At 43.5% G+C, this 24,645-nt stretch overlaps 2 protein-coding genes across 3 annotated transcripts in view; one reads left to right on the forward strand and one right to left on the reverse strand.

Annotated features, from left to right (window-relative positions):
• pde4ba (phosphodiesterase 4B, cAMP-specific a) overlaps positions 1 to 24,645 on the forward strand; it is a 175,036-nt gene that overhangs the window by 78,819 nt on the left and 71,572 nt on the right. The gene's annotated exons all lie outside the window — the stretch shown is intronic.
• On the reverse strand, positions 6,409 to 8,523 carry LOC121724970. The gene is made up of 4 exons (XM_042111982.1): positions 8,435 to 8,523; positions 7,701 to 8,267; positions 7,170 to 7,595; positions 6,409 to 7,031 (listed from the first exon to the last, which is right to left on the reverse strand). The coding sequence occupies exons 1-4, from the start codon at positions 8,441 to 8,443 to the stop codon at positions 6,543 to 6,545; spliced, it is 1,491 nt and encodes a 496-aa protein (XP_041967916.1). The 5' UTR covers positions 8,444 to 8,523; the 3' UTR covers positions 6,409 to 6,542.

Raw genomic sequence — 24,645 nt, forward strand, 5'->3', positions numbered from 1 at the left:
GTTTTGCCTCTAGAGCACTCACACGCACACACACACACACACACACACACACACACAGACACTCTTGTAATACTTAGTCCCCCCTCTGAGAGGTATTGGGCATGACGCGGTGTGATTAATATGGCTTATGTCACATTGATTTGCATGCTAAGATGCTAAGATGGCGCCCAGCGCAGCGTGTTAGGCAAAGTGGCTTAATGTTCTCTATTGGGCACACTGATGAGGCCTACATGTCATTCTGTCATCCTCAGTCTCCGCCAAGGCCTGGGGTGGACGAGGGGGGCATAACGGCCAGTTACACTCATCCTCTCTGCAATCAATTACTTTGATCTGATCTTATAAATCACCGCCAGCTCCAGAGAATATCGACTTTGTCGTCTCATGCAATGGGCAATGTTCCCAAATTGTTTTGTCGATTGGAATTCTTCATTCCAAATGGCAAAGCTCACTCTTACTTTGTTTCTGAGCAACACTGCAGTCAGACGTTTGATTGAAAGCAGTGCACTGCAGGTTATTTGTTTTCTTAGACCTGGCTCTTTGGGATTAAGATCAAAGCCTCATTAACCATAGAGCCGCAATGTACAAGGAGCAGGGCCCAAACAGCATGTCTTCCCATGGTGTGGTTTGGAGAGGCCCATGATTCAGTTAATAATTACTAATATAAGTGTACAGGAATGGATAAAGTCCTTATAATCATGCTGTTGTTTAGAAAGCTTTTATGAAATTACTTGTTCTAGTGCGGAATGTTGTGGGGAAATGTTGTTTGGGTGAGTGGTCAGTGGTCAGCAGGACATTCTATAGGCCTACCCAGATGCATTTGGGACTATATTGACTGATCCGTGGTAGCATGAGGTTGGCTAGTTTGTGCTTGCCATCTCGGTGGGTGTTGTAGACTCATCTCAGACTGGACAGGACCCGAGCTAATTGGTCAACAGATTTGTTGCAGTATATTGCTGGGTGCGTGCGGGACTCAAGATGGGGTATCCAAGGTCAGCAAGTGTGTATCAGCCTTGTTGCATCCTCCTTTCTACCCGGTGGTTATTTTTAGCCCATGGGCTAATACTGGTACTGGCTGCCCTCTGCTGATACTTGAGGGAGCAGGAGGTCCAGAGGTCAGTACGAAACTGAGCGCCCACGCAGAGGTGACGTCCTACAGCAGCTTATTTATGCACACCTGGAAATAGAGACCCGATTACACAGCTGGGACAAGGCCAACGAGAGCATTTTGATGGAAAGCCTTATCACTGCATGACCTCCGGGTGGGCTTCTGTGGAAGAGTGCAACATAACACAACAGAGACAGAGAGAGAGAGAGAGAGACTGAGTGAGAGAGAGAGAGAGAGGGGAGAGAGAGAGAGAGAGAGAGAGAGAGAGAGAGAGAGAGAGAGAGAGAGAGAGAGAGAGAGAGAGAGAGAGAGAGAGAGGAGAGAGAGAGAGAGAGAGAGAGAGAGAGAGAGAGAGAGAGAGCGTGTGACAGGGCATTCTTCCTAAGCACTCGATCCGTCTTCATCTGCTCTGTGCGGGGACAGCGCTATATGGATAGCAAAAGATTTCATGAGGCTGCTGCTTGCTTGCTTACAAGCAAACTCGTCCTTGGGCTGCCCTGTCATTTGGATCTGTGCCTTGGCTTTACTTTCTGTATGTGTGTGTGTGTGTGTGTGTGTGTGTGTGTGTGTGTGTGTGTGTTAAGCAGAGGACATAGGGATGGAAATGTCAAAATCGAAATCAAAATCTGTTGTTTTATACACAGTGAGTTTGTGTTTGTTTATGTGTGTGTGTTTATGTGTGTGTGTGTTTGTGTGTGTGTGTGTGTGTGTGTGTGTGTGTGTGTGTGTGTGTGTGTGTGTGTGTCAGGCTTGTGCAAAATTCTGAATTTTAGAATGGATCTCCATTCAATTCACAAATTGGAATTTGAATTGAATTGGCTCCGCCCCACAGGAAGTTGAATTTGAATTGGAATTGGAATGACAAGAAGTGGAATTAAATTCATGGCAATTCAAAGCAACTCCACAATCACACAACAGTAAGAATGTGTTGAATCTCACATGCATTCAGTTTTGGGAAAGTTATTTTGCACTATAAAATTGAATAGCTACAGTTCCGAAATAATATAACACACTGTATTCTTACTTAAAATGTTTAGTTAGTATAACACAGTTTTTGTCTTTTGTTGATTATGTTGATTTTGGAGATTACTTGGCTAAAAGGAGTAATTTAATGTTAAGGTGGAAAAGTTAACATGATCATTTAAATCAAGTAAACTATGCTTGAATTGCTTAAGTTTTGCTACACTGTGAACATGGGCGGATTATGAACTTTTGGGCCCCTGGGCCCAGATGTATTATGGGCCCCCCACTTATTGTCGTTTATGTGGGGGGGGGGGGGGGGTTGGGGGTCCTCCCCCAGAAAATGTTTAATTTGTTTGATGTGATTTCCTGTATTCTGGTGAATTTTGGGGATGGCCAATACTAAATTCAATCAGATTCATAGCCTACATCCTGATTTGTTGATATTGAGGCAATGATTTCATACAAAGGCTTTGGCTTCAGGGCCCCCTGACCCCTTGGGCCCCTGGGCCTGGGCCCGGTAGGCCCGTGCAGTAATCCATCCCTGACTGTGAAGTTAGTTAGTTAGTTAACCTTACTTAACCTGTTAGTTAACCTTAGTTTAAAAACCAATTGCCTTGAAATTACAGACTAATCTGGAATAGGAATTCCAAGTTGTGCAAACTTTGTGTAGTACACTTACACTAAGGAGAATTCCTATTTAACCTAACTTGGTCATCACAAGTAAAGTATATTGTGTATTAAACACAAGGTGTGCTAACTGATGTTACATTTCCCACAGTGCATTTCCAGAATGCCACCTCCCTGGCCCACATATTCGTAAAGATATCACATATTAATCCTTACTGAAATTCAATCTTAAATTACAATAAAGTGACAGTGACACTAACGGTTATATATACTGTTGGTGTGTAATTTATGTGGATGCATCGCACCATCAATTAGATGACTATCCAAAACACTCTAATGCTGTGGGTAGAACATCAGCAACATGTTACATTTGTATTTTGGGTACTACCCTCTGAAAGTACTACACAATGAAGTTGAGACCTCACTATGTACCACTAATATGTGGCACACACCTGGGTTTGTCCAGCGGGTCAGGGAAACCTCAATCTTTGATGTCCACAGTGAGTCAGGACTTGGCCTGATTTCTGCATTTCAGTGTATCCATAATGTTGTGAAGGCATTGGGGTTGATATTAATATCCTGACCAGAGAAGAGAGTGCCATTTAATGGACAGCCACTAACACCCTTCCAGTAGTCATAAGTTGCAAGGAGAGCACCCATAAAAATCCTAGTCAAGCTCATTTAGCCTTAGTAACTTAGCAGAGATAGCTTCAGTACAGTAACTTAGCAGAGACAGGGTACCTGTTTGTATGGTTTCCAGATACAGATCTGTGTCTGTCTATAACTAGTTCTAATCACAGGTTTGGTCTGTTTTGGATAGTCATTGATGGGGTGATGTATCAATATAAATCACATATCAATTACACAACAACACTATATGAAGGGTTCAGATGCAAAAGCCTCTAAATGCCACCTATGTCAAAAATGAGATAAAGATGGTGAGGGGATGCTCTCCACACATAGTATACGCTAATCAAATAATTTAACTTCTAAACCCACTAAATACCACTCTCTTCCTGGTCTGAAATATCGATTTATAGGCAAAAACCTATAGGAGCCTGAATTTAAATGCTCATTTAAAAGAAAAGTGGTCAGACGGATTTAGAGGGTTTTGCATCTGAACTCTTCATATATAGCCTTTAGTGTCGCTGTCACTTTGTTATTGTAACTTAAGATTGAATTTCAGTAAAGATTAATGTGATCCCTTTAACAAAAATGCATTTCCAGAATACCACAGACCCGGCCTACATAGGCCGGGTCTGTGGTATTCTGGAAATGCATTTTTGTCATATCAGTTAGCTGAACTGTGACATTAGTTACACAATTCAATTAATTGACATTACACAATTCAATTAATTGACATTAGTTGCACAAATTCAATACACCTGTTGTGTTTAATAAACATAGAGTATACTTTACTTGTAATTGTAATGACCAAGTTAGTTGAAATAGCAATTATGTGTACTGTAAGTGCACTACACTAAGTGAGCATTTGTTTGCACAACTTGACATTACAGACAAATTTTACAGTGTAGTACAAACTTCAGCAATTCAAGTATAGTTTACTTGATTGTTCACTTTTCTACCTCAAAATGAAGTAACACTCATTTTACGCAAGTAATCTCAACAAAAGACAAAACCTGAATTCTACATACTAGAACATTTTAAGTAAGTAAAACTATTATGTTTTACAGTGTGGAAATACAATTTGTTACTGTTTTAAGTTACAAGTTGTGTGCTTAATGCTATCATATCTGGCATATACTGTGAGGCTTCATTGTTTAACACTACCCTTAAATTATGTATATGAATTTCTTCGAATTTCATTGAATTTCATTCTACTTCCTTTAATTCAAATTCGAATTGTAATTCTACATCCTGTTTTTGACCTTAATTCAAATTCAATTCAAATTCAAGAATTGAATTGGAATTTAGGAGTCATTCTCAATTCAATTCTGAATTGTGCACAAGCCTGGTGTGTGTGTGATGTGTGTGTGTGTGTGTGTGTGTGTGTGGTGTGTGTATGTGCGCGTGTATGTGTGTGCATGTGTGTGCGCGTGCGTGCATGCCTGCCATTTACATATTGAATAGATGGACTTCATGTGGTGTTGGCTTCATTCATGTGCCACATATGCCACACACAAATAAAGAGAAAGAGAGAGAGTCTTCAAAACCCGTTCCCCCTGTCTACTTGGGGAGAGGCTGAGGCCCATGGGAGTGCTGCTGCTGATGATATTTGAAGGTCAGCGTTTAGCATCTCAATGCTGCGCCAAAGGTGTCTAGACGCCTGCCTCATTCCAAATGAACTGGGAGGAGTCGAGTCAAGAGAATCAGCACAGCAGAGCTAGAAACGGCCACTTCCACGTCAGCGGGCTGTGCAGCTAACACTTCCTGTCTCACAGTCAGTTCAAACCACTGTTGACTTCAGAGAAGTCTCTATCAGCGAAAAGGAAAATGTTGTCAGTCTAACACGACTTAACCGATTAGGAGAGACTGCTTTAAGACCTACAGCCTAAGCTTAGGGGTGTATGGAGAGTGTATCTGTCTGGTTAAGCAAACATGGATGACCCAGTCTGTCATGTTTTTATTCGATTGCATTTGTGAGAATCTTAGAGATGAAGAGAAAGAGGAGAGAGGGAGAGAGAGGGAGAGAGAGAGAGAGAGAGAGACGAGGAGGAAGAGAAGAACAAGAACAAGAGCAGAGAAAGCAGGAGACAGAGGGAGAGCAGCCAAGTTGATTGAAGTGTCTCTTTCTCTGTGTTGTCTAGGCATCTAGTCTGTTTATGTACTGTGCATCTCTCTTGAGCTCATCCATTACTTCCCTAATTCAATTTCTCCTCCAATCCTACCTCCTTAAAAGTAGCATCACCTCCAACACACACACACACACACACACACACACACACACACACACACACACACACACACACACACACACACACACACACACACCAACCCCCATGTCTCCGTTTTTTTTCCCTATTCTTGTCAATGTGCCTTGTTTTGGAAATAGATGTTTGAAACAAGAGTACATTGTGTAGTCATCATTAATTTAAAATAAACAGGGAGTTGTTTTACGCTTTGGATGCCAGCTCTGAACAAAATAATGAGGCCACACATGGAGAAGGAGAACAAATGTGCGGTGTGTGTGTGTGTGTGTGTGTGTGTGTGTGTGTGTGTGCACGTGCGCGCTATCCATTCTTTGTATGTGTCCCTGTGTGAGTGAGTGAGTGAGTTAGAGAATAAATACACAAACATATATGTGTGTGTGTGTGTAAATATATATATATATATATATATATATATATATATAAACACAAAGTTTGTTGGCAGTGTATTAAGATGAATACTCTTAGAGTATAATAAGTACTCTTAGACAGTGTAATGTAGCCAACAGAGAGAGCGCTTGAGCAAGCGTGTATCTGTTTATGATGGAGAGAAAGCCTTTTTCCTTGTAAAGGTTGATGATACCTCATGGTTACTCCTTGTGGTAGAAATCACACCCCTATTGGGCCCATTGTCTTCTCTCATTTTTCAGTGTTTCTTTTGTGGAGGGTTTGCCCTAGTGTTGAACTGCAACACTAGGGCAAACAGTCAGCTGACTGTTAACATTGATTTTGAATATTAGTTGTGCAATTTAATGTGTAAAATAAAATAAAAAATGATATGGCTTTTTTTTGGGAATGGATGACAAATAGAAGTATTAGTTAATATAATGTTAAATATATTTATTAATGCAATTTTTAAAATGTATAAAATTTATTTTTATTTTTAAAAGTCCCCGGAGCACTGGGCACACGATAGGGGCAGTGACCAGTAGACGGTCAATGCTGACTATGTTACGAAGTCAGCGCCTGGCCCTCTTGCTCTTTGGCTGTCCGGGCAGGGGCTCCCCACTGATGTCCACGTCAATCTGTGGAGCGTAGGACTTCAGGGTGGGGGTGCTGAAGGACTCGGTGATGTGCACTCGACCATCTACGTCCACTGTCTCCACAAAGGTGGGGCAGGACATCCTCTCCCACAGGCGCTGCTTGATGGCGCGGCCCATCCCGAGGTTGTATTGGCGGGCGTTCCCAGACTTGGTCTTCAGCATGGGGTCCACCACCGCATGGTAGATGGCCTGGTAGTCCTCCACAGAGTGGCCGTGGATCAGAAGTGGCTCACTCAGGGCTGCGCAGAGAAGGGAGCTGCTCTGGGCCGAGGAGGGGGCCACAGGCGGCAGCGGCCGGAGGTCTGGGAGAACAGCAGCGTTTTTGATGTATCTCTCCTCCACGGGCTCGGCCATTTGCTGCAAGCTGCTCTCCTGAGCCATCTCCCTCCTTTTCCTCTCTTTGGCCTGTAATAGATGGAATCGAGCTTTAATTATGGTTCTGATTATGGTTCTGGTAATTAATTTAAAATATATAATTTTACCAAAAATATGATTGCTTGTGTTTAAGCTTCCTGACTTATATGTGGCAGAATGTTTTTGTACCTCTGCCATGAGAGAGGAATCGTCCAAGTGGGGAAAGAACATGTCCTCCCTATCCCTAGCTGCTGTCCACTCAGGTCCCATCACTGGGCCAGAGTCCAGAGAGCTGAGATACTTTCTCTTCTGGCCATGTTTCTCCGTGGAGTGGTACTTCTTGCAGTATCCATTATGGTCACAGGTCACTTCTTTATGAGCACGTGCCTTCACAGAGGTTCCTTTTTGGTTCCCTTTGGAGCTGCATTTCTTTATCAGCTGAAGTTGCTGCTGGAAGTTGATAGTGCACCCAACCTCTGGGACCAAGTCAGGGACTTGCTGTGCAAGTTCCAGCAGTATGGCTGCTATCTCCAGCCTCTGCTTCAGGTCGTTGGATTTTTGATAGTTTCCCTGTGGTGCCACCTTTTTCTGTGGTGCTTTTTTCAGCATAGGAGCCTACAGGTTGCAAAATAAAATGTTATTTTACAGTACATACAAGGTTGCAAGATGATCTCTTTGTGACATTTCATTTAAGATTGGAAATGTGAAAAGAGTATCTACCTGTGGTGTGGAGCCCATCAGAGCTTGAGAACTCAGTTGAGGTTCTCTGTGACTCTTACTGGAGCTCTTGCAGACTGAAGCCAGAGACGCCCCAGTCTTCTGCTCAGGAGTGCACAGCTTGATCACCAGGGGCCCATTGGAGATTCCCAGGCCTTGTTCAGCCTGATCTTTGCAAGGCACCACTTGGCAAGGCTTGGCCTGTTTCTTCCTGCGACCCACACGCTCAGAAGCCTCTGGAGCAGTGGACAGGGTGAGTCCAGAGACCTTGCAGGGGCTCTCACATCCATCCTTAGCTGGCAGTGAGGATCCAGGGTAATGCAGAGGCAGAGCCGAAGAATTGTCTCCACAGCTTAGGATCTCTCCAGAAACAATGGGCATAGGGAGAGGACTCTGGGAAGAGCTGGAGGCAGAGCCTTCTACAGTCTTCCAGGTCAACTTCTCCCCAGTCTGAAGATCTTTTTTCTTAGAGAGGGGTTGTCTCTCCAGATAAAAATCCTCAAAACGCCTAGATGGTACAACCTGCCTTCTAAGACTATAGGGGGCACTGGTGGCTCGCCCTTTGTTGCCCTGTAATATAAAGGTATAACGTTACATGTAAAAGTGCTGGATTTGTCTTTACACTTATGAATCTTCCAGTGGCTTACAGTAATATCACATTAAAAACAATTGTAAACATACAAAAAAGGTGAAATCCATAAGAAGTGTTAAAAGTGGCATTTGGAATAATGTCTTACCTGTTCCATAGCGTTTGTCGAGAAAGTTTTCCAAAAAATGTCGAATAAAGTCTCAAATATTGAAGAGCAATAGGTTTCTGTGATTGATATTTCATGAAAAGTGAAGATTCTAAGTTATGTTTGGGTTAGGTTGCCAATGGTGAAGGTTCTAAAAAATTATGTGATGTAATTTAGAATCTTCACTTAGAATGTTAGAATGTAATGTTTTTATTTGAACAGATAGACATTTCCTGTAGTTTTAATGAACAGATGGACAGTTTGTTATAATCTACTTTGGTGTATTGATAATTATATTCATTTAAGAATATACATTTTAAAATGTTATATTATTTTACTATCAAGGTAAATAATAGTACTACTACTACTACTACTACTACTAATAATAATAATAATAATAATAATAATAATAATAATAAATTATAAATAATAAAATGTATTAATAATAATAATAATAAATTATTATTATTATTATTATTATTATTATTAGTAGTAGTAGTAGTAGTATTATTATTATTCAAGTTCAAGTTTAAATTCAAGTTTATTGTCATGTACACATAAAAGGATTTGTCAGTAATGAAATATATTGTTCTCAAGTGATATAAAGAATAAATTAAATAGTAATAATACAAAAAGTACATTAATTATATGTGTGTGTGTGTGGCAGGGACGGATCATGGCTTGTGCCAAGTGTGCACATGCACAGGGGGCCTGAGCCAATGGGGGCCCTCGGATTAAAAAAAAAAAAAAATTGCCATGAATTTAGGCTAGATTATGCCCGGTGCTTCTGTCTGTTAATTTGCGGCACAACTGAATGGTGTTATGGAACCGCGGACCGAAAGAAAAATAAACTAAATGTTTTCCTGATCAATAAATACTTCTTAATTCATAAAATATAGAGGCATAACATTAGGTGGAAGTGGTAGGCTATGAGTGCTCATTCAATGTGTATGCGTGTTTGCGAAAGTGAAACTGACAAAATGAACCACTCGTGGGTAGGTGAATGAAGTGGATTCCTGCAATGTTCATGAAAACAACATAGTGATTGGATAGCCTAATAAATCGCGACTTGTTGTAGACCTAACAGTAGCTTATATCGTAGCAAATAGCCTATGGTGATGCCAATGACAGATACAGTAGGCCTACATTTATTTCACTCGTCTCGCTGGAGTGAGCACATAATGTGGCCTGTTGCGCAAAATTAATTAGGGAGATGATCTGCATCTCCATTTACCAAACGCTATAGTTTTGCTCCAAAAATCTCCACTGTTAACGTGAAATATGTCTCCATGCAAGGTAGTGTCAAGCAGCGTCACCTGAGTCAGACAGAAAACAGGCCCTGCCTGTGTCAAAACGGTGTATTTAACAGACAGAATTTCGACATTTTCCCGGGGGGAACAACCCCGAACCCCCCGTAATATGATCAGCACCACCTCTCACAAAATACTATCAACGTCCCTGCTACCGGTCCGTCAGAAATATGACAACTTTTTCCGGTCCGTTTAATGAAAAAGGTTGGGAACCCCTGCTGTTATGCTATGTAGACTGTTTGGACAGCAAAGGGAGATTACAGCCTAATAATAAAAACAGCTGGTGGAAGTCATTTCTGTGTGGGCCTGAGTTATAATATATGACATAATGTACTACATTTTCATTGTGTGAAATTGTGCACCAGCCTGCACAGACAGCAAAGAGAGACGCGCTGGCTGCATGCGCACGTCACGCGCAAATTACTGTTTAATCCGTCCCTGGTGTGTGTGGGGGGCTGTTGGTAGGGAAGCTGCGAAGGCACCCATTGAGTTACTAGCTTTTCCTATTATGATTATTACACATCCGCTATTGGAGTCTATGGCAGCCAGGCCCGGGGTGGGTAATCGGGACAATTCGTGGGCCGCTTCACTTGCTGTGAGTGCTTGCTCATGCCATGGCAACTCCATTCCTGCTATAGCGCACTGCTTGGCCTCCACATTGCTGCTTGCAGCTGTATTTATTATTATTATTATTATTATTATTATTATTATTATTATTATTATTATATCACAGATAATGTGCCTGTTTAATAGTTACATTTCAGATTACCCAAAAGCCCAGCTCTGGTAAAAGCCACTAAACAGTGTGATACATTTGTCCTAGTACAAATTACAGTAAATTAATTCAGACCACACAAACACACCCTTATAGCCTGGGTATGTGTTGTTCTGATCAATTGAATTGATTAGTCTGTATGTGTGTGTGCCTTTGTTTATATTTAGGGGAGTGGGAGTGTGTATGCGTCTCATCGACTGTTTAAATAGAGGAGATAATTGGCTGTTTGAGTGTGTCCCGCTGTCTCCCCCCCACCACCACCACTCTCCCAAACACACACACAGAGACACACACCACACTGCTAGCTGCCCACGGAGTCTGAGGTATCAGCCTGGCGTCTCTTCCGCTGCATGTTTGGGCTCCGGCTCAGCCGTCCCCAGGAGCAGCCCTGGACCCAGCCGCCACTCGCCAGCCATTCAAAAGCACTTTCCTCTACTGCGTAATAGTCTAATGTGATGTCAGGGACAGGAGGCCAGCCGAGCGGACCGTAATGGCCTTTTAATATCACTCGGGCCCTAATGAAATTCAGAGGAGTTATGTGAAAATTTCATGGACATCCACTGCCTAATCCTCCAAAGACATATTGGCAAGTTAATGCAGCGCAAGTTCCTGGCTGTCTGAGAAGTGTGCAGATTGCTTGTGGGGAATAGACAGCATACTTTTAGTCTCTGGCTAAAAATAAAAGATGCATTAAAAAAATATGTGTTTAAAAAGTATGTGTATGTGCTTGTTGGCAAAGCAGATGTAATTTTGTTTGGTTTACACTTCAGAGGTTCTGGTCTTTGATTGTGTGGCTTGGGTCTTGGGAACACAAGGAAAAGAACAGATAAATAGATGACATTGACGACCAGAAACATCAGGCCCGTTGACTTTGACATGGCACCTGCCTGCCCAGCTGCTCAGAGACACGTAGGCCTGTCATTTTGCTTGCATGCTTGCCTGACTCCCTGTGTGGACGCCTGTGTGGAGGTTGTACAGCTCTCTCTGGGCGTTGGATGCACGCCACTCGAGGCTTATTGCCTCCTCATTTTTCCTGACCTTTACATGACTGCGCAGGCCAGCCCCGCCTCCTTCTTTCCATCTGATTGAATAGCCATCAGGGGCGACGGGACATGGACGCTCACTGACAGCATGTTCTGCTAACATCGCCGCCACACTTTTCCAGTGGGCTGTCTCCCAGTGCTGTGGCATCTGTTCATCCCCGTGTTAGGGATTACCTCCTCTCCCAAATGGACTTTTTTTCGGAAGCGTATGGCTTTTTGACTTCTCAGCAATCCTTCCTTCCCTTCTCTCTCTCTCTCTCCTCTCCCCCTCCACGTGGCCTGGTCTGTTTGACTGAAGATTAAAAAGGCTGTTTTCCTTTCATTCTGCAGTTTAAGGCCATTAGTGGGGCACTCATAGCCATGTTCTGGAGTAAAATGTGCGTGGATGGCCTAAAATGCAGTGAGTAATGTGTGTGTGTGTGTGTGTGTGTGTGTGTGTGTGTGTGTGTGTGGGTTTGTGTGTGTGTGTGTGTGTGGTTCTGCTTAGGGAGTTTGTGCCAGCGTGGCATAGGCTAAAAATGCTTCCTTCACCGCCATGAGAGAGAGAGAGAGAGAGAGAGAGAGAGAGAGAGAGAGAGAGAGAGAGAGCGAGAGAGAGAAAGAGAGAGAGAGAGCGTGTGAGTGGAAAAAAAACAGTCATGAGATTTCCAGCCCTCAGAGAGCTTCCATGCAGACAGCAGAGGTTACAGTTTGCAGCCGGGTAATTTGAGTAAAGACATGGTTCTGTTTTTAATCATTTCAAAAGATCTCGTTCAATTTTTCTAGCCCACCAGTTATAATTATACACCTACTTAATCATGAATAAACCAGATAGCAAAAAATGAGCTAGACATTGCCTACTGTATGTAATACATCATCACTCGCACACACTAATGTGAGGCTCATCTCTCAGCACCTTTGGATGTGTATTTTAAATGACTCCTTTTTCTCTCAATATCATATATGATGTAACCTGTAAAAGAGAGAAAGTGAGGGAAAAGTCAATGTCCAGCTGCCGGTCAGTCATTGGTTTTGCTGTAGCTGCATCCATTGAATTGTACGCAGTGCTGTCGTGGAGACGAATATGCTGTGTGCTGTGCTGTGACGTGTGTCTGTCTGGTGGCATATGCCACCCGTGCTGACCCCTGGCCCCGGGGTGCTCTGTCAAACACTGCTGACCTTTCCAGCAGCATCCCAGTGCCCAGGGGAATGTGTTTGAGGCGGTCGCCGTGGCAGCAGTGGTGCTTGATGGCAGACTGCTAATGGCTCGCTAACCACAGAACTGGGCCTGTTGGTGCACGCCCGGCTCAACACGCCTTTTGTGTGAGTGGAATTATAAATACACTTGATCGCAAGCCTGTCAGTGAACATGCAGTTTCGTTCTTATGGTAAGTGTTGTACTGTTCAATCACAGTACTAGTATCTGTCTAATAAAACATAGACAACGGAACAAAAACACAAAAGTAGAAACATAGACGAATGGCCAATGCACACAGACACACACACCCAGGCTACCGGTAATACAGTACATTCATGTGGAGATAGATAGAGTCCAAGACAGGAGATGAATGTCCTACTGAGTCTGATGCTCTGAGTCTGATAAAAGCAGGGAGATGAAAGTTGTTCTTGAAGACCACTTGCCTACAGCTCTCATCAGCAGGAGAGACAGAAAGAGAGAGAGAAAGAATTGGGGAGAGAAATATGAAGTCTGTGCGTGCGTTAGAGAAGACACTAGCAAAAAGCCTAAAGAGGGATAGAATGGAGAATACTGAGAGACTTTTAGCGTGCGCCTGTGTGTGTTTGTGCGTGTGTGCGTGCGTGCGTGCGTGCGTCCGTGCGTGTGTGTGTGCGTGTGTCTGTGTGTACGTGTGTGTGTGTGTGTGTGTGTACGTGTGTCTTGTAAATGAGGTGCACTGGGCTTGGCTTGGCAGCGTTCTCCTACTGCTGGTGCTGTCCACTGCTGATGCATGAGGCCTGTCACAGCACTAATGAATGCAGCCCGGGACAGCCGCATGACCAGCCTCAGCAGCCCCAGCGGGCACACCACCGCCAAGCACACTGGCCATGCCCCATCCCGCTAGCCATGTCCACCGCCGGTGACTCAGTCTCCCTCAGGCAGGATGGAGGAGAAGCAGGTGGAGTGGGTCAGACATGGAGGGGGTGGGGTGGGGCGGTCATGAGCTAGCTTGCTGCATATAAGAAATAAATGACCTGTAATGAGGTGTGACGCAGATATTTTCTGTTTCAACTGCTTACACGCATTTGTGAGTGCGTTTGTGAGTTTGTTGGTTTTGTTGTAAATGTTTACTACCATTCAAGATTTACTAGGATGCTGTCGGACTCTGCCATGCCAAATAAAGGTTGTAGATGGCAACAGTTAACAATTGTGTATGTGTGTGCGTGTGTGATTGTTGATTGTTTGTGTAATGGGGCCCTTTGCTGACAGCAGTGTTGTGATTAGTCCCTGGTGATTTTAGCAGCGTTTTAACCTTAGGCACTGGACTGATTGACAGGGCCGTGGAGTCTCTTGTAGTGTCCTCTAGAGACAAATTACCATGAGGAGTGTGCATGTGTGTGTGCGTGTGTCTGTGTGTGTATGTGTATGTGTTGTGATGTTTGTGAGGTATGGAGCTATTCAGTTCACGAACATGTGCTGTTCCTGGCCCGTTACCATGGAGACCATCTCTGACAGCATATCGAGTGGCGCACTGATAGAGCCTTCCTTATTCTCCCTCCCTTTCTCTCTCTCTCTCTCTCTCTCTCTCTCTCTTTCTCTCTCTCTCTCTCTCTCTCTCTCTCTGACGTGTAACTTGTCATCATTGCGTCTGTGAGTCTCTTTGTTTGGGTTTGGCATCTGTATGACTGCATGCATCTCTAGCTGTGAGTGTGCAGTGTATTACTTACCTGCTATCTCACAGTCTCACTGATGTAAACACAAAATGGCACCATCATCACACACGCACACACACTAACACTCCTAGCAGTGCATCATGGGAAGCTCACACACGTCAGCAGCATTCGTTCCGTTTGTCTTTGTGAGTCTGTGCACAGTGGCTCGTGTATGTTTTGTTGGGCGTTCTGTTTGTTTGTGTGATATTTGAGAGTGCGTTGTGTGCTGAGGGTGACGGTGCTGTGGGTTAGGGTGGTTCACAAAATTAATTTTCACCAAATTTTGCCAGATCGCGTTTTGTCTTGTTCCAATTGCCATTGTAAGCATCTGTACCAAAAATGGAGTCAATTGCTGCACATTTAGGGGTGGCACACTTTTTCACAATATTGACACACAGACAATACATGATGTATTGGTATCCGAATAAAACCATTGCAGATGCTGCATTGAAGAGCATTGGACGACATTTGTGGTACCCGTCAGAAGAACTCGTTGCCCTGGCATTTTTTGATGCTCAGATCACTACCATTGGTGGTGGTTAGTGAGGTCCCCCCTTCCCTGTGAAGCGCTTTGAGCGTTGAGAAAAGCGTTAAATAAATGTAACATGTTGTTGTTGTTGTTGTGTTGATGCTGAAGAAAAGGAGACAATGCTGAAAAATCTTGAAAGGCGCCCTGGGAAGATGCTCAAAAACTTGATGCCAAGTCTTTCTTCCACAAGAGCAGTACTACCATCTCTGGCCTCGTCACTTGCTGCTCAATCCACTTCTTTGAAGTTCTTACTGAAGGCCAAATGGATGGCAGAAGTAACCCTGATGATGTGAGGTCCATTCTCATAGATGAGAAACTGCGTCAAAAAGTTAATTCCTTGAAGGTCATCAACGACAGCGCAGAGAGAGGCATTTACCTTATTAAATGCTGTCAACAATCTGTGCGAAACGAAAACCAAAAGCAATGTTTGCTCCGTCTGCAAGGACACAGAGATAAAGTATCAAAAATAACAAAGTCATCATACAGCGAATAGTGTTTGAACTGTTCTAATGTTCTTACTCATTTAGTATAAGTATACAGGGAGAGATTATTAATGACCATACTTATCTTTTATTTTGTTCAAGTTTCTGGTTCCTGCGAAAGTTATGCATTCTTAGGTTGAGCAATTTTGAAAAAGTGTGCCACCCTTTACTGGCCTCCTATTGGCTCAATTTTTGGTACAGATGTTCAAAATGTCAATAGGAACAAGAAGGCAAAATGCGATCTGGCAAAATTGGGAAAACTTTTACTTATACCATTACTGTATATTGTGAACCACCCTACTGTGGGTGGATGGTGTGCTGTTTTGTCAGCTGTTGGCTCTGGAGGTCATTTGAGCCTGAGATCATTATTCAGTGCACAGTGTGTTTGAAAATGTGAGACAGGCCTGCAGAATACACTCAAACACTGCTGAGCCATTAATGCTCAACACTCGGCTTGCATTCACTCTGTGTACACTCTCTATTCTCTTTCTCTCTCTCTCTTTCTCTCTCTCTCTCTCTCACACACACACACACACACACTCACACAGACACACACACACACATAGAGGCAGAGAGAGAGAGATTCTAATGCATTAATACACACTTGTTATGTGATGACTTGTATGTAAGTTCACTGGAGAGCCTGGCTCTTTGTGATTACGGTCAGGGTGCATGTGCACCCAGGCTCAAGATCAGATGGCCTTCATGAGAGACACTGAATTTTCATGAGCCAAGCCTTTTTCTCTACTGTTCCTAAAGAGTGCTCTCACAGGCCTGTGTAGGCCTACTAGATCTGTGAATTGAGCGTAAACAACCGCACACTGTGCCTCCTCTTTTTATCTAGCCTAGCTGACACCAGGCTGGGGACCCTTCATTTACTTCCTATTTCCAGGGGTGTATCCAGCTGTGAAATGAAACTTAAATTGGTGCATTAAACTCAGAAGTGCACATCTTTCTTGCGAACAAATGTTTGCAATGCAATTCTCTGTCATCTATCATTCACAAACAGTATAAATACACACACACACACACACACACACACACACACACACACACACACACATAGATACACAGAGACACCCATGTTACACATACTTAATCTAATCTCAAATACAGATATTGTTGACACTAAGACAAGTATGCACATTTACTAAAGTGTATGCACATGTACTCCACACTACACACACTCCATACACACACAGGAGATGTGCATTTGGTTTGACTGCCCTTGGCAGGCTTTTCCCCCAGCAGGACCCCTGGACACCCTGGCCACCCTCGGTATCGGGGGGCATGGGGGCGCTGGTGAAACTCACAGACGCAGTCCTGCCAAATGCTGCCAATGGCCACCATCTGTGCCTACAGTCACTCTGTTCCTGATGGGGGGGGGGGGGGGGGGGGGGGGGTAAACAACGAGCACAAGAGAGGAGCAGCACTCTCTTCATGTGCACACTTCCAACACACTCACACTAATCTCTATTATCATTATACTCGTGTCGCTCGCTCTTACACAGACCTTATAATGATAATCATGTCACACACCTCTCCTCACTGATCACATGAGTCCTTGTCACACACACACACACACACACACACACACACACACACACACACACACACACACACACACACACACACAGACATATTCATCATGTAACATCAGCATATTCATCACATCCCCATGGCAAAAATTGCACATACTCTGTCTCGCACACACACACACACTCACACACACACACACACACATACACAAACACAAACACATAGTTATCTTGATTATGACTTAAGTAGTGAAAAATATTTTTTTAGCTTTTGACTCTGATATGGAAATAAAAACATAAATTGAAAGGTTTCATTTTCTTGACATCTATATTCATTGCCTCATATTTTATGAATTCCATTTAGTTATGTTCTCGCTGCGGTGGAGAGACGAGCAGAGCTTTTAATTACAGGGCGCCTCCTACCACCTTCCTGAAATTACCACCGCTTTTTCATCACTTAACGAGTTTTAGAGCCATGATTCGATTTCAGTCGGGCCAGAGGCCAGCTTCCCTCAGCTCCACTGAGACTTGGTGTCTGTCTGTCTCTGTGTGAGAGCAGGAGAGAATGTCTGCAGCTCGCAGGAAAAAAAGCTCATTATTGGTTCAGTAAAATTGGGAAGGAATTAACAGTTCCTCTACCGTTAAGCAGTCCTCAGAATGACTCGACAGGGTCTCCTGTGTATGTACTGAGTAGGTACAATTGACCACATATTGTTATGTCAAGCATTCTGTAAACCTCCCAGTTGCATTTAAGATGTATTGAATAAACAGTCAAGTTGTGTGCTTTAAGTCTGACTGGAATTGCATCCGACCATATCTAAATCATAACCTGTGTATAAAGCACTCACTTAATTTGAAAAGGGCTGTCTGGTCCGACTGGGCTGGTGGAACTTTTTTCTGGAAAGTCATCTTCCCTTGCTCCCTTCAGGCAGGTAATGCGTCTCCATTTCATTAGGTGCCAGCTAACCCAATTGGCCAGCTGCTTTATGCGTGTCGGCGTCCGTCGGGCAAAATGTGGCTGGACGCTAAATGTCAGGGTCAGAGAGGTGCAGACACCGTTAATCTAATCTCCTGCTCCGCAAGGTACCTGGCAACCCCCCCCCCCCACAAACAGTAATCACTGGGCCTCAGATGGAATATCTGGCCAATCGCCCACCACTGCAGTCAGTGCTGTGAAAAAAGAGGTAGAATGTTTCCATGACAATGGTCATCATCTCAGCGGTATTTACCGGGAAGCTACCTCGCCGAGTCCTCAATAGTTGGGCTCTGCAGCTCATCCTATGGCTCAGACCAGATGCTCCACTGGGTTTGAACAGGTGCAATGTTTGTCTTGATGCCTGAAACAGTGGAAGAAGTTTTAACTAATGTTTAACTCATTTCCACAATTGTGGGATTTTTTTTCCCTTTCTGAGCTGTGTGGCTCCACATTCATTGTAGTTTACAGTTTTTAAAAGGCTTATTGGCAAGAGGTTCTCAATTTTTAATGTTTTATATGCAGCAGGCAGTTTTGTTGAAAACAGATTCACAAATCAATCCACGATTTTCTTTGTTTTTTGAGCTTAATTTTTGTTTTCAATTTTATGGTTGAGTGTTACTGTGCATTCATTTGTAGTATAAATGAACCAGAAGACCTGGGGCATGACTAAGAATCTTGTCTGTTCTATGCTTAAACATCTTAAATGCTTGGAAACAGCCAAAGGGTCATTCACTAAATATCAATGTTTATTAACATTTCAATTAGGATGTATTTGACTAGTTTACCCATAAGAGTACTAGATTGGTAGCTGGCCGTAGCACTATAGCAGACATTGCCTATAGTAGAGATTGCATGTGATCAATGTCCACTGATTACCCTTATGGATAAGGGGTCATTTGACCTGCACGCTACAGGTGAAATGAAGGAGAATGGAATGCTTTGCAACAACACTGTGTGACATAGTAGACCGGTAAGGATGGTTTAAAGCAGAACTGGGCGGAGTGATGGCTATCAAACATCCTGAGGGCTCGTCCGGAACTTCAAAACTATTGGTAACACTCCATAATAAGGTGCCATAATAAATAGCAAACTTACGTAACCCTTTGTTAATTGTTAGTAACATACTGTATCTATTTGGCACAAGTTAATAGTTTTTTCATCATCAATTAAATATTTGTTACTAATATTATGTATTATTTATTATTATTATTATTAATTATTTATTTATATTTATTATTATTATTAATACTAATAACTAATATTGTATTAATATGTGTTAATAGTTAACTAAATGTCTTTTTGGCACTAATTAACAGTTATTTCTTACATCATTTAAATTATGCCTTATACACCCCACAAGATAATAAAGCCATAAACCATAAATTCTCCACAAAGCTAATCAGAAAAGCTAGATAAATAATAATATGTCATCAACTTTATATTAATATATATTTTGTAAATAAACATTTAACATTTAAATGATAACTTAAGAAATAGAAATAACTGTTAATTAGTGCAAAAAATACATTTAGTTAACTATGAACAAATATTAATACAATATTAGTTAATAGATTTGTTAAAACATTAACATACAGATTTTATGCAAACAACTAATATTTAATTAATGATGAAAAAACTATTAACTTGTGCCAAATAGATATTTTAGTAACAATTAACAAATATTAACAAAGGGTTAGGTAATTACTAGTTTGCTATTTATTATGGCACCTTATTATGGAGTGTTACCAAACTATTTAGTGTCATTGATAGTGTTTGTATTGAGCTTTATGGCAAAACAACATTAGAATTGTTAATGTTGTAAAAATGATTATTATATTATTATATATATTCTATATTATTATTGTATAGTTATATTTATTATGTATTTCACCTGCACTGTAGTTATCACTGCAAGGCAGTATGCAGTATGTAATGGCCTTCTGCCTGTTCATCCACCAGATCATTATGACATTACATTGCGACATCAGCTAATGTCCCTGATGGTCAATGCCTCTCATTTTGGTCGTATGTCTATCTCTGTCCCTCCCTCCCACTCTCTCGGTCTCTCCTGCACTGTTTTCCTTTCCCCTTTCATCCAGGCCTTTTCTGTCTCATCCTCAAGAGCACTTTAGGGTGTCTTTAATGCTGATGCCTTTGTGTGTATGAGTGCCTGTGTGAGTAGCAGCACCTTCATTTCATGTGAAAAGACACTGACAAAGACATTGAGCTCCTTCAAGGCCAAGTGTTTTTACTGGAGTATGTGTGTCTCTGTATGTGTGTGAGTGTGTGTTTGTGTGTGTATGTGATTCTTTAAAGAGATGCTGGGGTCCCTTAAAGGCAGTATTCAGAATGAGGTTTTCTGTGCATTTGTGTGTGTGTGTGTGTGTGTTTGTGTGTGTGTGTGGGTTTAAGATAGTGAGATGCAAGCCCGGGGGCTTTTGGTGGTGAGAGATGATCAAAGCATTACTCTGATAGTGGCTTTTAAACTGGCAACACACAGTAGCTACATAAGACATGTAACATACACACACACACACACCACAGAGAGACAGAGAGAGAGAGAGAAAGAAAGAAAGAAAGAAAGAAAGAGAGTCTCCTGCAGACCCTGATGCATGGCAATGGTCATGGCCTCTGTAGCATTTTTGATATCCTCTTTTTCCTTTATTTTCCTCCACTTCTTCCCTCAACCCAATCTCCTTGTTTCTCTCTTCAAAATTCCCCCCCACTCCTCTCACTAATGAAAAGCGCGGTGAGGATAATGGCAGCACCAGTCGAGTGGCCTCCTCCAGAGCGCATTTCTGGGCGAGTGGCAGGAGCGGTCTGCATGCACGTCCAGCCTTCTGCCTCCCTGCTGCTAAATCGCTGGCAGTTACGGCCGCGGGATAATCAGCGCACCCTTGTGCGGTGCTGCCGGGTGGCTGAGCTGGAGCTGGAGCTGGAGCTGGAGCAGTGATTTTTGATTTGATGCGGCGACTGGAGGAGTTGCTGGGCAGACAGCTGCTGGAGGTGGGGAATGACGTAGGCTGGAAGAGGGGGGGGGGGGAAAGGGGCGGGATGCTGTGAGGTATGCAAAGAGGTAAGGAGGTAAGTGGTGAGGGGCCCCCAAGCAGGAACACAACATATGCACACACACACGCACACAAACACACACACACACACACACACACACACACACACAGCTCCCAGTGGAAAACCTCTGTCATAGAGAAATGATGTTGAGGTAAGGAGAGCTTCAAGAATGCACTAAGACACATACAGTATGCACTCATGCACACACACATTCACAGACACACACACACCTCTTCCTGCATCACAGATGAGGTCATCCCTGGCGGACATGCACCTGACCGCTGCGGTCCCCCAGGGGCCTTGTGGGGTGTAAAGCACAATGGACACAAGAGCATCAGATGCTGACTGCTCATTGGGTCGCGGCGGGTCATGTGAGCATTGGCTTGTCACCAGGTCCCTCTCTGCTCCGGCGTCTCTGGTCTCTCTGCCCGCTCTCCGGGGAGTCGGGGGATTACGGCAGGAAGAAAGGCCTGCAGAAACAGCAGCAGCTCCCAGCGCTCCTGATTGGCTCGGTCTGTGAAAGCCCTCTTATTGCGCAGGGCTGCTCGCATTGGACCCTCCACAGTGCTGCAGCATGTGTGTCCTGGCAAGAAAACCTCTGTTTTTCCTCTGTGTGTGTGTGTGTGTGTGTTATGCAGAGAAAGAGAATAATAAACAGAAAATGAGTGATTTGTGTGTGGGGACCCGCTTTATATTAGTAAGTGTGAAGGATGCGAATGTAATGGGTTTTCCACTACCTCTGATGAAATACAAACATGAATGATCCTAATGGCTTCACACACAGTAAATTGACTTTCATAAGGAGAAAAGCCTTTTTCCTTTTCCACTGAGGTTTGGGTAGTCTGGAGATGCTGTTTGGTTTGAAGGAGCATCTGAGTGAGAGAGAGAGGAAGGCAAACACAAGGCAAGTTGAGATGGAGAGAGAGAGAGAGAGAGAGAGAGAGAGATTGAGTAGTGAGAGAGTGTTGGGAGGGAGGGAGGGAGGGAGAGAAGTAGGCAATCAATCCTTGACATCAGCTGCATTTTGGCTCGAGTGCCATGGCAACAGGGTGGATCTTTTGTTTGTTGTCACTGCTTTGCGTCAGAGCTGCTTCATAGCATGCACACAAACACTCTTTCTCTCTCCCTCTCACACACACACACACACAGACAGACACTGATGTATGCCCACTCACACACACACACACACACACACACACACACACAAACACAAACATACACACAGAAGATTAGACACCTTTGAGGTTATTTGTGTCTGCATCTGTGTGTGTTTGTTTGCATGTGTGCGTCGCAGTGCAGTGTGTAGCAGGCATTCTGGGTGCCTCTTGCTTGCCATGTGTGAGTGAATTTCTCACTGTATTGGCACTAGCATTTTTCTCCCTCCCTCGCTTCCTGTCTGCCTGTCCCTCTCTCTCTCTCTCTCTCTCTCTCTCTCTCTCTCTCTCTCTCTCTCTGTCTCGCTCCGTCTCTCTCAGTGCCCTGGTTTTCTTGGTGATCCGTTAACCCAGCCAATTAGTGTGACAGCAGCAGTGGGCCTCGTTCTGTCTGTGGCTCCGGGTCTGTCTGCCTCTCCACTCCCAGCAGGCCCCCACCTGCAGACCCCCACCCCACCCACCTCCCTCTGAGCCCCCTCATGATGCCTCCCCCACCTGGGCACCATCCAGCTCCACCCCTGCAGAGGAGACACAGCGTGTCCGTGTGTGCGTGCGTGTATGTATGTGTGTGTGTGTGTGTGTGTGTCTAAGAAAGAGCAGGGCGATTCAGCCTGTGTCTCACTTTGTCTTTTTGTCCCTCTTTTATGTGTGTGTATGTGTGTCTCTGCCTTTTGTACTGTAGTGAGGTCTGTAGGGGCCAAAAGGATTCCTTGCTCATTGTTCTGGGTCAGGCCAAGCTTCCTGTAATTGCCCTGCTGTGTGTGTGCATATGTGTGTGTGTCTGTGTGTCTGTGTGTGTGTGTCTGTGTGTGTGTGTGTGTGTGTGTGTGTGTGTGTCTCTGTGTGTGTGTGTGTGTGTGTATGACTGTGTGTCTGTGTGTCATGAGTGTATAAGTGTATAAGTGACTTGTAAGTTGTTGTCATGACATTGGCTGCAGAAGGTTAGCCATTAGCAGACGCCATGATGGCTGTGCGATTGTGTGTGTGTGTTGGTAATGTAACGACAGAGCCTTGTGTGACTGTCCTTTAACCACACCACACATTCACTGACGGTCCTTTAACCACACCACACATTCACTGACTGTCCTTTAACCACACCGCACATTCACTGTAAACTTTACTTTATCTCTTACTGCACTCTCATATTCAATCAAAGGCAGTGTAAATGAAGAAAATAGCTCTCCGTTCTAAAGCGATCGTGTACATGTTTCTGAACTCTTGTCTGTGTGTGTGTGTGTGTGTGTGTGTGTGTGTGTGTGTGTGTGTGTGTGTGTGTGCGTGTGTGTGTTTGTATTCATGAGTCATGTACCATCTGGGAATGTTAGGAACTGCACTGTAGGGGGAAAGAGAAACTGAGAGAGACAAATGAGCACAGGGCTCCAATGAGTATGGGAGTATGAGTGTAAGGTATGAAGTATGAAGTAACTATTATCCATCATATGGATCTTTGTGGTTTATGTGTTGGTGTGGCAAGGATGGACAGGTCAACGGTGTGTGTGTGTGTGTGTGTGTGTGTGTGTGTGTGTGTGTGTGTGTGTGTGTGTGTACAGTATGTGTGTGTACAGTATGTGTGTGTATACGGTCTATAGTGTGTACATGTAATCATGTTATGTTATCCTTTTGTAAACTCTTGCTGTTTTTCTGGCCCATCAGGATGTGTTGATTATGCCAGGCTCATTTGCATGCCTGCACCGGTGTTCTTGTTGTCAGCAAACATGTTGATAAGGCTCTGTTGTTCAGATACTGCCATTGTAAGGATGCTAATGACAGTTGCTTGGTGAACTGGATATCTGTGTCTTATGTCACCTGGAATGACATCATCACATAATGTTGATGAAATTGTGGCTACAACAGTGGACACAACAGTTGCCCAAACATCTAGATAAGGCTCTATTGCCAAAAAGTGATGGGAATTGACGTGACTTAAATGACCTGACGCATGAAACTGGGACCAGCTCTCCTGAAAAGGCATTTTAATCACAATTCTTGCCAATGCTGACCAATTGTGTCTGTATGGGGGCTTGTGTGCTGACCGATTGTGTCTGTATGGGGGCCTGTGTGCTAATTCAGCACTGTCCTTCTCCTTGCTCATTCACTGCAAGTCACCGTAGGAGAGAATGCAGATCATTTGGTGATGGAGGAGAAATGTTCTCTCTCTCCCTTATCTAGCTCCCTCTCTGTCCCCTACAGTACATCTCTCTCTCTTTCTCTCCCTTTTTCCGTCTCTCACTCTCTCTCTCTCTCGCTCTCTCTCTCAAATCAAATCAAATCAAATCAAATTAAATTATGCTTTATTGTCATGAATGAATGATCACTGAAAAGTCATTGTTGCCAAAGCTACAGATATAACATGTTAATAGTCAACTTTACATTAATAATAGTATTAAGATAAAAAGAAATAATGAAAGCATAAATGGTACTGTAAATGCTACTAAAAGGACAGTAATAGCTTTACAAATAGTGCTATACT

The sequence above is a fragment of the Alosa sapidissima genome, chromosome 12 (genome assembly GCF_018492685.1).
Source record: "Alosa sapidissima isolate fAloSap1 chromosome 12, fAloSap1.pri, whole genome shotgun sequence".
Taxonomy (NCBI): domain Eukaryota; kingdom Metazoa; phylum Chordata; class Actinopteri; order Clupeiformes; family Clupeidae; genus Alosa; species Alosa sapidissima.